General features: G+C 46.5%; 1 protein-coding gene across 3 annotated transcripts in view; it reads right to left on the bottom strand.

Annotated features, from left to right (window-relative positions):
- nup214 (nucleoporin 214) overlaps positions 1-17,500 on the bottom strand; it is a 113,720-nt gene that overhangs the window by 60,931 nt on the left and 35,289 nt on the right. For all 3 annotated transcript variants that reach the window (XM_062554571.1, XM_062554572.1, XM_062554570.1), the window contains 2 exons: positions 16,802-16,990; positions 13,430-13,535 (listed from right to left, as the gene is read on the bottom strand). In XM_062554571.1, coding sequence (XP_062410555.1) covers positions 13,430-13,535; positions 16,802-16,990 — 295 coding nt within the window. The remainder of the gene's footprint in view (positions 1-13,429; positions 13,536-16,801; positions 16,991-17,500) is intronic.

Below are 17,500 nucleotides of genomic sequence, written 5' to 3'. Positions count from 1 at the left end.
ACTCAACTACCAGATACACACACAACTACTGTACACAACCATTTAAAATGCACACTCAATTATGTGACACTGTCTCTCGGGACTCTACAATACATAGATACATACATGCATACAACATACTTCCAGATACACACTCAACTATGCGGCCATTTAAAACCCACGCTCGACTAGGTGGCCACGGAGCATGTGACACATGTAGCTTAACAATAGCCACGTTTACATGGACCGTTTTTTGTCATTCCGATTAAACTATTCCGATTGAACATTTTTGCGCCGTCTGTTTACATGGGCTACATTCTATTCCGATCAGACGTCTGTAAGCGCTTTAGAATCTTTGATCGGAATAGCCGTTGTTTGCTACTTTTCATTGGGAAGATATTACGGTCAATCCGAATGACCGTATACATGAGCGTTCATTCGGAATAGGAATGGACTACACCACCTCTTCTATTCCGATCACAATTCTGATCGGATCAGGATTTTCATTCCGATTGAGGTGTTTATATGACGATTTTTATTCCGATTGAGCTGTTTCTTCCGTTTCTAATCGGAATAGAAGTGTCCATGTAGACGTGGCTAATGCTGCACATGGACCAGCTTCAGACCAGGGGCAGACTGAGCGTGATGTCAAATCAAGCTCACAAATCACTTCAGAATAAATATCTATTCATGCATTCATTGCGCATGTGCATTCTCTATGTAACCATGGGCGGCCAAAAGCAGTTGAGTTACATAGGAGCATTGATGCAACACACACACACACACACACACACACACACGCACGCACACACACGCACGCACGCACGCACGCACGCACGCACGCACGCACACACGTACAAGCACGCACACACGCAGGAAAAGATGGGAGTGAGAGAGAGGAGTTTGAGCAGCGCCCCCATCCCCTGCACCCCTGTTCACCCCCATCCCCTGCACCCCTGTTCACCCCCATCCCCTGCACCCCTGTTCACCCCCATCCCATCCCCTGCACCCCTGTTCACCCCCATCCCCTGCACCGGTCCCTGTTCACCCCGCAGCTCATCCCCACACACACACACACACACACACACACACACACACACACACACACACACACACACACACACACACACACACACACACACACACACACACACACACACACACACACACACACACACACACACACACACACACACACACACACACACACACACGAAAAGATGGGAGTGAGAGGGGAGTTTGACCAGCGCGCCCATCCCCTGCACCGGTCCCTGTTCACCCCACAGCTCGTGCCCGGTGGTGGCATCTGATGCCAGGGAGGGATGGCACAATCGAGTGCTAAATGACATCCCCACTGCTAGGACAACTTAACACGCTGACACACACACACACACACACACACACCCCTTTCACTGGTCACAAATATTTGGAGAGGACAGGCCTGAGGGCAGTTTCCAAATTAGCTCTGTGTGTGTGTGTGTGTGTGTGTGTGTGTGTGTGTGTGTGTGTGTGCATGAGTGGGTGTGTGTGTGTGTGTGTGTCGTACACAGAAAGGGGAACACAGAGACGGAGAAAGAGAGTGAGAAAAAAGAAAGACAGAGAGAGAGAGAGAGCGAGCAGAAAGAGAGAAAGAGAGTGGCTCTAATCAGAGGAGCACACATCACTGTGTTGGGTGACCTGCAGGACCCTCTGCATGAGAAACTCAACACTCACTAATCAATACAACCTGACCAGCGAACACACACACACACACACACACACTCACTCAATGAAACCTGGCAAGATAACACACCCAACCACACGGACACACTGATTCCACAGATATGGCAATGTTGAGTCAAGGTTAGGGGTTAAGAAAGTGCCGATCTGCACTACTAATTAAAGGTGACTTGTAATCTTTGATTACTATAATCAATTGTACCGACTACACCTCCAGCTAGCACCACTGCGTCTGGACACTGACCAGCATGAGCGCACACACACACACACACACACCTCCAGCTAGAACCACTGCGTCTGGACACTGACCAGCATGAGCGCACACACACACACACACACACACACCTCCAGCTAGCACCACTGCGTCTGGACACTGACCAGCATGAGCGCACACACACACACACACACACACCTCCAGCTAGCACCACTGCGTCTGGACACTGACCAGCATGAGCGCACACACACACACACACACACACACACACCTCCAGCTAGCACCACTGCGTCTGGACACTGACCAGCATGAGCGCACACACACACACACACACACACACACACCTCCAGCTAGCACCACTGCGTCTGGACACTGACCAGCATGAGCGCAGGCTCTAGCAACACCCTCGTCTCGTCTCGTCTCGTCTCATCTCGTCTCCCCAGAGCCGCCACACTGCACACACACACACTGCCCAGAGTCAGCACACTGCACACACACACACACACTGCCCAGAGCCGCCACAGTGCGCACACACACACACTGCCCAGAGCCGCCACAGTGCGCACACACACACACACACACAGGCCAAAGCCGCCACACTGCACACCTGTGCACCTTAATCTCAGGTGGCGTCGGCTCCATGTACATTATTCAGCAGCTCTTAAAGATGAAGGACGAGGGGGCTGCGGTGTCAAGCAGTCTGTCTGTGTGTGTGAGCGTGTGTGTGTGTGTGTGTGTGTGTGTGTGTGTGAGTGAGCGTGTGTGTGTGTGTGTGAGTGTGCGTGCACATCAGCCATGACTAGATGGATCTGCACACAAAGATGCCGAGTCACCCTAATGACCTGAACTATTTGGAGGCCACAAATTACAAATGGCTGACATGTTGTCCTTCTTGGTCAAAAACTCTGCGTTACCGCAACAATGACTGAGCCCTTAATGTGGGCATAATAGCCACACATACGGTCACCTCCACTGCCTACCTGCACCTGGCCGCCAAATTCCTCTAGGCTGGCAAAAAGTGCCGAGTCACCCTCAGCATGTCGGCAGGGAGACGCCCATCACCTGTCATCCTGCTGGCTTCAGTTCAGTGGGTTCAGCACAGAGGATGCCTTTACAGCACTACGCTACACTTTACAGCACTACGCTACACTTTACAGCACCACGCTACACTTTACAGCACTACTACGTGATGCCAACTTATTATTAATATAAGGTAGTCTCACACACTTACACACACACACACACTTTCACACCTCAATGCACGCCCTGTCCTCCCTCTTCTCTCTCCTCTCTCCTCCGTTTCCTCTCTCCTCCAAACTCAGAGACATGTGTGCTTCTCTGGCCTACAAGACTTTCACACACTCACACTCTCTCTCTCGGTCTCTCTCTCTCTGTCTCTCCCTCTCTCTGTCTCTCCCTCTCTCTGTCTCTCCCTCTCTCTGTCTCTCCCTCTCTCTGTCTCTATCTCCCTCTATCTCTCAGCAGCTCCAGTTGACACTCACGGTCAGGACTGAAGACAGCAGTTTTTTTCACTTCACACTTTCCTCCAGTGAGCCAAAACAAGCCAACCAATATATCACACATGCACGCACGCACGCACAACAGAAAAACAGTCAGTCAACAATAAAGATCACACATGCGACAAAAATCCAGTCAGTCAACAATAAAGCTCTCTGTGTCACTCACACTCCCTCCCACACACACACACACACACACACACACACACACACACCACACACACCACACACACCACACACACCACACACACCACACACACACACCACACACACACCACACACACCACACACACACACCATGAGCACTGCAGGTAAAGGGTGGCATATCTCTCTCCAGCGTTTCCTCATATATTTACTCTGCTTGAGCCAAAATGGACAGTTGGTTGGGACCAATGTGTGTGCCTGTGTCTCTGTATATATATGTGTGTGTGTGTGTGTGTGTGTGTGTGTGTGTGTGCGTGTGTGTGTGCGTCTGCATCTGTGCAACATGGTAGGGTTAGCACTGGCTGCATGACAGCAAAGGGTTAGCGCTGGCAGCATAAAATTGTAGCGTAGCGGTTAGCGCTAGTTGCATAATACTGTAGCGTAGCGGTTAGCGCTAGTTGCATAATACTGTAGCGTAGCGGTTAGCACTAGTTGCATAATACTGTAGCGTAGCGGTTAGCGCATTTACACGATTAGATGACAGGCGTTCTAACTGTGCTTCTCCTGCCCTTCCTGTGCTGTTAGGAGTGACCCCATGTCCCGTTGTCCTGGGTTACCTCCTGATGGTCAGAGAAGAATCGATATCTCTGCCCAGCCGTGCCAACACCAACACCAACCCCCCGTGCCACTCCAGCATGCCTCATTACCAGCTGTCAGAGTGCAGAGGGCAACAGAGTGTGGCACCTCCAGGCCACCGTCCTTGTCAACGACTGCCCCCTCCCTCCCCCTCACCCTCACCCTCCCCCTCACCCCCTCCCTCCCCCTCGCCAGATGCCAGCGTCTGCCACCCCTCCTGGTGGGCACCTGGATTGGCACCCTTGCCCGTGCCCCAGGAGTGCCCTTGAGCTCCGCCGCTGGAGCGCCACCCCACGAGAGGGCACAGAGGGCATCTGGGGAGGTCAGCACGCCCTCTGGGTGCATCTCAAGGTCATCCTCTCCTGGGCTTTTGTGGAGAGTTGGATTATTATGGGATATTTCATCATGGGATGTATACAATAGGTGGGGTGGGCAGCAGCGTCCCATACTATATATGGGTCTGGTGCCCACGGCAACCAAGACTCCAGCTCGGCCCGAGGTCATCTCGAGGTCATCTCTCGAGCCCCTCCCCATCCAGTCCTGTCTGCTCTACACCGTCCAATCACATACAGGCTGGAAGAGCACATGACTCTACACTGTCCTATCACATACAGGCTGGAAGAGCACATGACTATACACTGTCCTATCACATACAGGCTGGAAGAGCACACGGCTATACACTGTCCTATCAGATGCAGTCTAAAAAAACACACAAATAAAACAAAGCAAAAGTCTTGCCGGTACCCACAGTCAACAGTGTACTGTATATATGGTCCCGTTTTAGAGCACTTCTTGTTCAGACTACACCACTGAATCCAGAGCTTGTCCACATGCTTTGTTAGAATAGAATAGAATAGAATAGAATATATACTTTTTTGATCCCGTGAGGGAAATTCAGTTCTCTGCATTTAACCCAATTTAACCGAATTAGTGAACACACAGCACACAGTGAACACACAGTGAGGTGAATCACACAACCCAGAGCAGTGAGCTGCCTGCCCAACCAGCGGCGCTCGGGGAGCAGTGAGGGGTTAGGTGCCTTGCTCAAGGGCACTTCAGCCGTGGTGGACTGGTCGGGGATCGAACCGGCAACCCTCCGGTTACAAGCCCGATGCGCTAACCAGTACACCACGGCTGCCCACCACGGCTGTTAGGCGACTGCCTTGTGCTGAAAGACAAATTGCTACTTCAACCACACAAGGCACTTTTCTACTCTCTCTACTGACTAAAGAGGCCAAAATGTGGAAAATGAGACCAGATGAATATTCTCGTCAGGACTTGCGGCGCCCACATCAGTCAAAACTGAATCCCTGAACTCTTCACAAGAGTGCTTGTCCTGCTGAAATGGATCCCATGCGGTGAGCTCACCGGTAATGCAAGGTCTACAGGACAGAGCTGTGTGTGTGTGTGTGTGTGTGTGTGTGTGTGTGTGTGTGTGTGTGTGTGTGTGTGTGTGTGTGTGTGTGTGTGTGTGTAATGCAAGGGCTACAGGACGGAGCCCAGCACAGCACAGCAGCCACACTGGGCCCCAGCCCTGCAGACAGAGCACAGCGGATCACCTTACACACACACACACACACACACACACACACACACTCTATAGTCTACAGTCCCATCCTGCTATGAGATAAGATTGCCCAGTACAGCCGAGGCAGCGTGAGCAGCCGAGCCGGCGTGTCCACAGCGCTGGGATTTATACACACACACACACACACACACACACACGCCGAGCCGGCGTGTCCACAGCGCTGGGATTTATACACACACACACACACACACACACACACACACACACACACGCCGAGCCGGCGTGTCCCCAGCGCTGGGATTTATACGGCCCGCTTGATTAGCTTGCCATGGGACGCCAGCAGCGCCGTCCGTCTCCAGCAGCGCAGTCCGTCTCTGACCATTAACGCCCTGAGAACAACGCTGGGCTTCCGAGAGAGAGAGAGAGGGAGTTATGAGGCTGCTGTTGGAACCCGCTAGGCTAGGCTAGGCTAGAGAGAGTTATGAGGCTGCTGTTGGAACCCGCTAGGCTAGGCTAGGCTAGAGAGAGTTATGAGGCTGCTGTTGGAACCCGCTAGGTTAGGCTAGGCTAGGCTAGGCTAGGCGCTGAGGTGGCACATTCACTGTCACTCAATGAGAGTAGGAAGAACCTCTGAGGAATTGTGGGTAATTCCATTAGAACGGAAGTTCCTCCGCACAGAAACCTAGAAGGAGCAGAGACCAGAGATCCAGAACAGTACCGATCCATTCAGAATCAGAACCAGTCAGACCTGATGGAGGGCCCTTCCATACACTACACGTTTATTTTCAACAATGGGTCGTTGCTTTGCTGCCCACCATGCAGCTAGCGATTTAGCAAGATATAAGGAATCATAGCAACCACATGGACACAATCAATTCCTACCCCGCATGTTTTTGAACTCTCACTACTTCAGAATACTTGCATTCTGGCAGTGAAAAAAGCATGTCAGTGTGAACGCTCCCTTATAAGGCAAGGCCAAGCCAGGCAAGGCAAAGCAGGACACACACAACGTATAGTAAGTAATTACTGAACAACATTCGCTATGATGGTAATTCAACATATGCATCAACGGTAAATAGAAAGGTGGAGAAGTAACATCCATCAATAATAGACTCAATATCTGAGGGGAGGAAGTGCATCTGATCAGTAGAAGATGTGAGGGGAGGAAGTACATCTGATCAGTAAAAGATCTGATCAGCAGAAGATGTGAGAGGAGGGAGTGCATCTGATCAGTAGAAGATGTGAGGGGAGGAAGTGCATCTGATCAGAAGAAGATGTGAGGGGAGGAAGTGCATCTGATCAGTAAAAGATCTGATCAGCAGAAGATGTGAGAGGAGGGAGTGCATCTGATCAGTAGAAGATGTGAGGGAAGGAAGTACATCTGATCAGTAGAAGATGTGAGAGGAGGGAGTAAATCTGATCAGTAAAAGATGTGAGGGGAGGAAGTGCATCTGATCAGTAGAAGATGTGAGGGGAGGAAGTGCATCTGATCAGTAGAAGATGTGAGGGGAGGAAGTGCATCTGATCAGTAGAAGATGTGAGAGGAGGGAGTAAATCTGATCAGTAGAAGATGTGAGGGGAGGAAGTACATCTGATCAGTAAAAAATGTGAGGGGAGGAAGTGCGTCTGATCAGTAAAATATGTGATCAGTAGAAGATGTGAGGGGAGGAAGTGCATCTGATCAGTAGAAGATGTGAGGGGAGGAAGTGCATCTGATCAGTAGAAGATGTGAGGGGAGGGTGTACATCTGATCAGTAGAAGATGTGAGGGGAGGGAGTGCATCTGATCAGTAGAAGATGTGAGGGGAGGAAGTACATCTGATCAGTAAAAGATCTGATCAGTAGAAGATGTGAGAGGAGGGAGTGCATCTGACCAGTAGAAGATGTGAGGGGAGGAAGTGCATCTGATCAGTAAAATATGTGATCAGTAGAAGATGTGATCAGTAGAAGATGTAAGGGGAGGAAGTACATCTAATCAGTAAAAAATGTGAGGGGAGGAAGTGCGTCTGATCAGTAAAATATGTGATCAGTAGAAGATGTGAGGGGAGGAAGTGCATCTGATCAGTAGAAGATGTGAGGGGAGGAAGTGCATCTGATCAGTAGAAGATGTGAGGGGAGGGTGTACATCTGATCAGTAGAAGATGTGAGGGGAGGGAGTGCATCTGATCAGTAGAAGATGTGAGGGGAGGAAGTACATCTGATCAGTAGATGTGAGGGGAGGAAGTGCGTCTGATCAGTAGAAGATCTGATCAGTAGAAGATGTGAGGGGAGGAAGTGCATCTGATCAGTAGAAGATCTGATTAGTAGAAGATGTGAGGGGAGGAAGTGCATCTGATCAGTAAAAGATCTGATCAGTAAAAGATGTGAGGGGAGGGAGTGGATCTGATCAGTAGAAGATGTGAGGGGAGGAAGTGCATCTGATCAGTGACAGGGTATCTGCACATTTTTTATCAACAAATTTAATGACTTTTAAGACCTTTTTAAGACCTCTAAGAATAAAAATTAAGACCATTACCACTGCAAAAATATATATAAAAAGTACGCTCTAGGCTGTTCAGTTTACCAAAGCACATTTTGTATTTGAGTGACAGTGCAAATAGTGCACGTCAGGCAACTGCCTTCTCAATACTACAACAATACTGCTGTAAAAACAGTGTGTAAACAAATCATGTTGCAAATTACAAGTTAAACACAGTTAAAAAATGGACAAGGCTCCCGACTAACTTTTTGCACCCACATTTTTCATTGCATAGCCTATCTTTCTAACAGCAAAAGGTCACATTTTTATCGCACTCCTTTCATATAATGTGAATGATTTTTTATAAATATATTTGATAAAAAATCATTCACATTATATATATAATCATTCAAACTAAATAACCCCTCCCTCCCCCATTTTTCTTCCCCTTTACTTTCTATATACTGACATTTCTGATATTCATGACTGCACACTTTATGCAGATTATATAACCTACTATTTGTATCACAACTCTAGGCCTACCTCTTTAATTCAGCTGTCTGATTGATGCCTCAAAATATTGTAAGTAGCATAGTTGGCTAGCTTATCATAGTCTACTGGTTGGACTGTTCAGTTTCCCCCACATGTGTTGAAGTTTCAAGGTAGGCTGATACTTTTTCTCCTTGGGACAGGTCCTTTTAGTCTTGGAGTTAGAAAACATTGGTGATGAGATGATCACTCAACTTGAATGCAAGAGTTTTAATAAAATGTGCAGCATGCTGCTAACCGGATTTCATAATAATTTAGCTAGTCGTCATTGCTTTATTCACGATTGTGAATGTTTTATTTGGATTAAATGTGCATGTCGAGGGGTGGGTGTCCATTGAGCGAGCACGAGAGAGACAGAGAGAAAGAGAGAGGGCCAAGCCGAGGAGGTTTACAGTACTTCTATATTGTTTGGTAAAGTTGCACGCATAGTCTACAATGAAAACAGGCGAAAGAAATGTATGCTCTCAGCCGAAAAGCGTCAGGTGCACCATTGCAACCTCGAAGATTTTTCAGTCGCATTCTTAAAAATCTTGGCTCACGTCTGCCACTCTAAAACACTATCTCCGTCTGTAGGAACGCACACGCTACTTTTTACTGTGTTGTTATATTGTAACACCCACAATATTTGAGTGTGTCTACATTCGCAAAGCTGACGAAACGGACTCGGCACGACATGAAATTTAAGACCTCCTCATCGGAAATTCTAGAATTCAAGACATTTTAAGACCTTGAAAATCCCAAAAAATAAATACGACTTTTTAAGACTTTTTAAGGACCCGCGGGGACCCTGAGTGAACAGAAAGCTCTTACATGTACATCAAAAATTAGGAACAGTAGGGGACATTTTGATTGGCTCCTACCAACATATTCAAGTGTAATGGGGGGGGGGGGGGGGGGGTCCGTAGATGCGGCAGCTTACAGTATGTGAGATTGAGTTGAGTATGTGTGATGGCATTTTGTGCAGGCGTGTGCTGTGAAGAGTGTGTGTGATGGCATTTTGTGCAGGCGTGTGTTGTGGTGAGTGTGTGTGATCACTAAACCTTTTATTACATTGCATGTAAATGCAATGTACTGTTATCCCTGTTCTTCTTATCGTTATAATTATTCTGCTTCCGACCAAAATCAACTATCAAAGGCTCTAAAACCACTGAACCGTTTGACGTCATTCAAACACTCATACACAGGTCTTGTAACGGAGATTTGTTCTATGTATTTTTCACATTTGTGAACTTTATACTTTTTGAGATATTTACGATAAAAGAGTTCAAAAATCCCATAGACTTAACGTTAAGACACTTTGGCGGCAGAAATTGATTGTTACGTATTGCTCATTAAGCTACAGCTGTAGCAAAGAATCCTTAGCCATCTGCTCCGCTTTAACCCTCTCTGGCTGTAAACACTAGTGACTAGGAGAAGCAATCTAACGTTGATACCATGCCACGGAACGTCTTCGTCTTGTCTCCTGCAGTAGCCCACTCATATCTTGCTTCGTTGCAGTAGGCTAACCGGTTAGCTCTTAGTGACGTTGGGACCATAGTCAAACCCTAACGTAAGCACTAGGCTATATTTAGCTAACGACAGTCAAATTTAACGTTAGCTTCTAGCCACGCCAGTCTTAACTCAGCGTCCAACCTGATAGACATGCCAGTTGTAGGCTACCATTTAGGTTTAAGCCTTCTCAGTCGTTTGTACAGTAGGCTACAAGCTACATTGTTATCATTCTCATCATTGCCATCATGTTTGTTGTTAGCAAGCTAGCTAACGTTATATTTGCTATATCATTTCCTCAGCCTACCTGTTGCTGCATACATCATACGTTGGTGAACTTCAGTAGGCCTACTAAACAAAGTGTCAGCGCTTGCAACTCGTTTGAAGTTGGCAACTTTGTTTCAGTCTATTATTTTAATAAATGAAGATTTATTTTCCAAAATACTATCCACAATTTTAATGCATTTTCATGAATCACTTTTTAAATGTGGGTTTCCAAGTAATTTCAGTGGAACTGTAAAGTGAGTTGTTATTCATCTATTCTTATTGTCATACAGCCTGTGTCTTTTTAACTAATAGCCTACAATGTTTTACACAGCAACCTTTTTACATTTACATGCAATGGTAATTCCTTCCATGGAATTACATTTTCTAGTTCTTTTTAATGTCTCCATCGGTTAGCTTTGCACACTTCGAGCAACAGGACTAGTCACAGCGTTCGCCCTCTGCACCCAGAAACACTGACTAGTAGCGCCCTCTTTTACATCCAGCCCTCAGGGTCAGTGTGAGGAGACAACACAGGACATCACACACACACACACACACACACACACACACACACACACACACACACACACACACACACACACACACACACACACACACACACACACACACACACACACACACACACACTCCCTCCTTTCCTCTCTTACCCTCTCGATTCCCCTATAACACGTTTGTTTACCATCAAATTGGCTTCGTAGAGGTTATGTTAAGGTGAAAATCTTGCATATTGTACCTTAAGCCTAACAGTGTACTTTTAAAACATAACATGTTGCACATTTAAAACATAACATGTTGCACATTTAAAACATAACATGTTGCACCTTTAAAACATAACATGTTGCACAGATAAAACATAACATGTTTCACCTTTAGAACACAACATAGTGTACTTTTAAAAACATTTTTTTCCCCTTCCTCTCTATTTCCGTCACAGACAGACAGACAAGCAAGCACATCATTTCTGAGAAATTGGGCGTGGCAGAAGTTACAGAGGTGCGCGCGCGCACACACACACACACACACACACACACACACACACACACACACGTTAGAATAAGTGTGTAACTGCAGATGTGAATACTGATGATGTTGTGCCACACATCCAGACTGGTCCACACAGAGAGGCTCTCCTATGCACTGCACACTAACTCAGATGTGCACATACAGTATATATCAGACAGCAGGCGGAGAAACACTATTGATTTTGCACACACGCACACACAAATTATTGATTTGGTGCATACTGCGCACACACACAGACAGGTCCAACAATATTTGTATGAGACATGAGTGCTCTGATGTGGAAGGGCCGGAGTGCGCGCACACACACACACACACACACACACACACACACACACACACCTGAGTGTGTAGACTTTGTTGTGAGGCTCCCTGTGGGCTGTGTGTGAGGGAGCGGGAGGAGGCCATGGTGAGAAACACTGCAACACACACACACACACACACACACACACACACACACACACACACTCATACATACACACACGCACACACAAACACACAAACATTCATACAGACACACACACACACACACACACATACCACACACACACACTTCTACACATTTGTACACACACACATACAATTGTGTGTGTGTATGTGTGGAAGGCTTTACTACACTATAAAATAAGAACATCCCTTGCCACCAGCTATTCTGAGTCACTGTAAAAACACAATGGACCATACAGAGTGTGTGTGTGTGTGTGTGTGTGTGTGTGTGTGTGTGTGTGTCTAGTGCTGCCATCAAAAACATGTGTGAGATGGGAGTCCAGTGCTGCCTACACACAGGTGTGCAGAACAGGAGGGGATCAGATCAACAGTGATGCCACCACTACATGCACATAGAACAAGACGTGTAGAACACATGAGAACCTGGCGTAGTGCGGAGAACAAGACGTGTAGAACACATGAGAACCTGCTGCAGCACATAGAACAAGACGTGTAGAACACATGAGAACCTGCTGCAGCACGTAGAACAAGACGTGTAGAACACATGAGAACCTGCTGCAGCACATAGAACAAGACGTGTAGAACACATGAGAACCTGGCGTAGCGCGGAGAACAAGACGTGTAGAACACATGAGAACCTGCTGCAGCACATAGAACAAGACGTGTAGAACACATGAGAACCTGCTGCAGCACATAGAACAAGACGTGTAGAACACATGAGAACCTGCTGCAGCACATAGAACAAGACGTGTAGAACACATGAGAACCTGCTGCAGCACATAGAACAAGACGTGTAGAACACATGAGAACCTGCTGCAGCACATAGAACAAGACGTGTAGAACACATGAGAACCTGGCGTAGTGCGGAGAACAAGACATGTAGAACACATGAGAACCTGCTGCAGCACATAGAACAAGACGTGTAGAACACATGAGAACCTGCTGCAGCACGGAAAACAAGACGTGTAGAACACACGAGAACCTGCTGCAGCACATAGAACAAGACGTGTAGAACACATGAGAACCTGCTGCAGCACATAGAACAAGACGTGTAGAACACATGAGAACCTGGCGTAGTGCGGAGAACAAGACGTGTAGAACACATGAGAACCTGCTCACCTGATCACCGTGGAGATGGGCACGGTGGACCAATCAGAGAGAGGGAGAGCTCACCTGATCACCGTGGAGATGGGCACGGTGGACCAATCAGAGAGAGGGAGAGCTCACCTGATCACCGTGGAGATGGGCACGGTGGACCAATCAGAGAGGGGGAGAGCTCACCTGATCACCGTGGAGATGGGCACGGTGGACCAATCAGAGAGAGGGAGAGCTCACCTGATCACCGTGGAGATGGGCACGGTGGACCAATCAGAGAGAGGGAGAGCTCACCTGATCACCGTGGAGATGGGCACGGTGGACCAATCAGAGAGAGGGAGAGCTCACCTGATCACCGTGGAGATGGGCATGGGGGGGCCCTTGTCCTGCAGCTCCTGCACGTTCACCACCTGCGGCACCGTCTTCAGCGTCGACTCCGTCAGGGACGTGCCCACTACAGCCCAGCACACACACACACACGCGCACACACACACACACACACACACACACACACACACACACACACACACACACACACACACACACACACACACACACACACACACACACACACACACACACACACACACACACACACACACACACACACACACACACACACACACACACACACGCACGCACGCACACGCACACACGCAAGGAGCACAGAGACAAATGTGTCAAACACAGAGGCAAGCAGTGTATTCCAATGTTGCAGGCACATCACAAGGTACTTGTGGCTAAACGGTAAGACATGAAGGGTTTGGGCTACAGTAGGCACACACAGCTAAATACTCCATACAAAGAGCTGTACACCAACATCTCATTAACATATCATTCCATATGATAATAGCGACCCAACATCTCATTAACATCTCATTACATATGATAATAGCGCCCCAACATCTCATTAGCATATCATTACAGATCATATCAGTGCCCTCACATCTCATTAACATATCATTACAGATCATATTAGTGCCCTCACATATCATTACATGTGTGTGACATGCTCTAACATGTCATTAGCATCTAAATCAGTCCACTTCCATGACCATGAGTACATCATCAAACACATAATCAAGAGTTAATGAATGAATCTGCGCTGCTTCTCTGCCCAAAAGATGCTATAAATCCAACACAGTTGAACTGGTTCACTCAGACACACTCACAGACATACACAATCTAGCGCGTGCACACCCAAATGCTGAATGCTGCCAGTATGCTGAATATCACAAAAAAGTGTGAAATAACTTGTTTACAACCGGGGTGCAGCCACGAGATGACTGAGGGAGAAAACAAGACGTGAACATCCATCTGCAGAGTAAACACTGTTGTACACTACACACACTACACTACTGTACACTACACACACTACACACCCAAACCAGCGCAGCCATATGGCTAGCACTCACAAACAAACCAGTACTCATATGGGGAGATGATCTTTAGTATTAATACTCATATGGGGAGATGATCTTTAGTACTAATACTCATATGGGGAGATGATCTTTAGTACTAATACTCATATGGGGAGATGATCTTTAGCACTAATACTCATATGGGGAGATGATCTTTAGCACTAATACTCATATGGGGAGATGATCTTTAGTATTAATACTCATGGGGAGATGATCTTTAGTACTAATACTCATATGGGGAGATGATCTTTAGCACTAATACTCATATGGGGAGATGATCTTTAGTACTAATACTCATATGGGGAGATGATCAATACTCATATGGGGAGATGATCTTTAGTACTAATACTCATATGGGGAGATGATCTTTAGTACTAATACTCATATGGGGAGATGATCTTTAGCACTAATACTCATATGGGGAGATGATCTTTAGTACTAATACTCATATGGGGAGATGATCAATACTCATATGGGGAGATGATCTTTAGCACTAATACTCATATGGGGAGATGATCTTTAGCACTAATACTCATATGGGGAGATGATCTTTAGTACTAATACTCATATGGGGAGATGATCAATACTCATATGGGGAGATGATCTTTAGCACTAATACTCATATGGGGAGATGATCTTTAGCACTAATACTCATATGGGGAGATGATCTTTAGTACTAATACTCATATGGGGAGATGATCTTTAGCACTAATACTCATATGGGGAGATGATCTTTAGCACTAATACTCATATGGGGAGATGATCTTTAGTACTAATACTCATATGGGGAGATGATCATAAGCACTAATACTCATATGGGGAGATGATCAATACTCATATGGGGAGATGATCTTTAGTACTAATACTCATATGGGGAGATGATCAATACTCATATGGGGAGATGATCTTTAGTACTAATACTCATATGGGGAGATGATCTTTAGCACTAATACTCATATGGGGAGATGATCAATACTCATATGGGGAGATGATCTTTAGTACTAATACTCATATGGGGAGATGATCTTTAGCACTAATACTCATATGGGGACTTGGGGAGATGATCTTTAGCACTAATACTCATATGGGGAGATGATCTTTAGCACTAATACTCATATGGGGAGATGATCTTTAGCACTAATACTCATATGGGGAGATGATCTTTAGTACTAATACTCATATGGGGAGATGATCTTTAGCACTAATACTCATATGGGGAGATGATCTTTAGCACTAGTCCTCATATGGGGAAATTAAATGATTTATAGTACTGAACAAACTGAGCAGCTGATTGAAGCATTTCACCTGTTCTAACCATCACTTAAAAATGACTTCATGCTCAGGTCAGTAAGTCATACACAGATGACTTCATGTTCAGGTCAGTAAATCACACACAAATGTCGAAAATCGCCTACTGTTCCATAAGCATCCTCAATGATGAAAATGCATTAATGCTAAAGTGAATAAATTATGTACACCTTGACCTTTAAAGCTCAAAACAAGGGGAAAAAAGAGAAAAACGTTCCAATGTCACCATTTGACACCAGTTACTCAGTATCCCTGTGTTAGGTGTACTATGTCTCCACCTTGTGGTTAGCTGAGCATACTACACCTACTTCAGCACAGATTCCAGCAGAGCAATCTGCACCCATGTGGTGTGTGGTGATGCAAAGTGAGGTGTGTTTTGAGTGCGTTTTTGCACTCTCATGATAAAGGCTATTAACTGCATCAATGACCACTTCTGCATTAAGACGCTCAGTCCACATGGTCTATGGTCTCAGCTCACGCACTCTGTATAGAAACAATATAGGCATAACAACGTAAACCCTGGACATGAATAATACTGTGTGACATATATACATATACACTATGGTCTATGGTCTCAGCTCACGCACTCTGTATAGAAACAATACGTAAACCCTGGACATGAATAATAACGTGTGTGACATCATGTACAATCAGTAGCCATAAGACACTGCGGCTTGGTGTTTTGGTCTTGACCTCTGGTGTGCCCCAAAAAGGTTGAGAGCCTCTCTGTCTTACAGCAAACACCCACCAAAATAAAAGTCTGTTTTAAAAACTGAGAGACTGCTAGAATCCTGAACGGTCACGTGTCTCTATGATTGATATCGAAATGACAACTAGACTTCTTACTTTTGTCAGTATCAACTCCAACACACAGTATATGGCTACATGGCCCTGCCCCAACACATACCAGGCTTCTGATTGGCCATCTGTCTGTAGAGGCAACACATACCAGGCTTCTGATTGGCCATCTGTCTGCGGAGACAATACATACCAGGCTTCTGATTGGCCATCTGTCTGCGGAGGGCGGCGTTGGCGGCGGCCTGCTGGGCGGGGAGGGTGGTGGGTGTGGCCTTCTCGGTGGGCGGGGCTCCGTGCTTCACGGTCTTCGAGGCCAGAGCCGTGCTCCTATTGGCCAGCGCCGTGCTCTCGGGTCCACCCAGGTTGATACTATTGGTCGGGACTGATGACACAGAGGGGGAAGAGGAGTAGTTAGTGTAAATAAAATCATTCCACACCGCTAAAGCTATGGATTCACATCGCTAACGCTATGGATGCTAATGCTATGGATTCACGTCACTTACGCTATGGATGCTAATGTTATGGATTCACATCACTAACGTTATGGATGCTAATGCTATGGATTCAAATCGCTAATGCTATGGATTCAAATCATTAATGCTATGGATGCTAATGCTATGGATTCAAATCGCTAAAGCTATGGGCTATGGATTCACATCGCCAACGCTATGGATGCTAATGCTATGGATTCACATCGCTAACGCTATGGATTGTAATGCTATGGATTCACATCGCTAACACTATGGATTGTAATGCTATGGATTCACGGTTAAATCACATGTCTGTTGGAAAAATGCCCAACCACTACTTTTATCGGTTGGGGGGTGCATACTGGGGCTGATGGCGGTGCCCAGTGTGTGTGTGTGTGTGTGTGTGTGTGTGTGTGTTTAAT

The sequence above is a fragment of the Sardina pilchardus genome, chromosome 14 (assembly GCF_963854185.1).
Source record: "Sardina pilchardus chromosome 14, fSarPil1.1, whole genome shotgun sequence".
In the NCBI taxonomy this organism is placed as follows: Eukaryota; Metazoa; Chordata; class Actinopteri; order Clupeiformes; family Clupeidae; genus Sardina; species Sardina pilchardus.
This window is presented reverse-complemented; position numbering and strand designations above follow the sequence as displayed.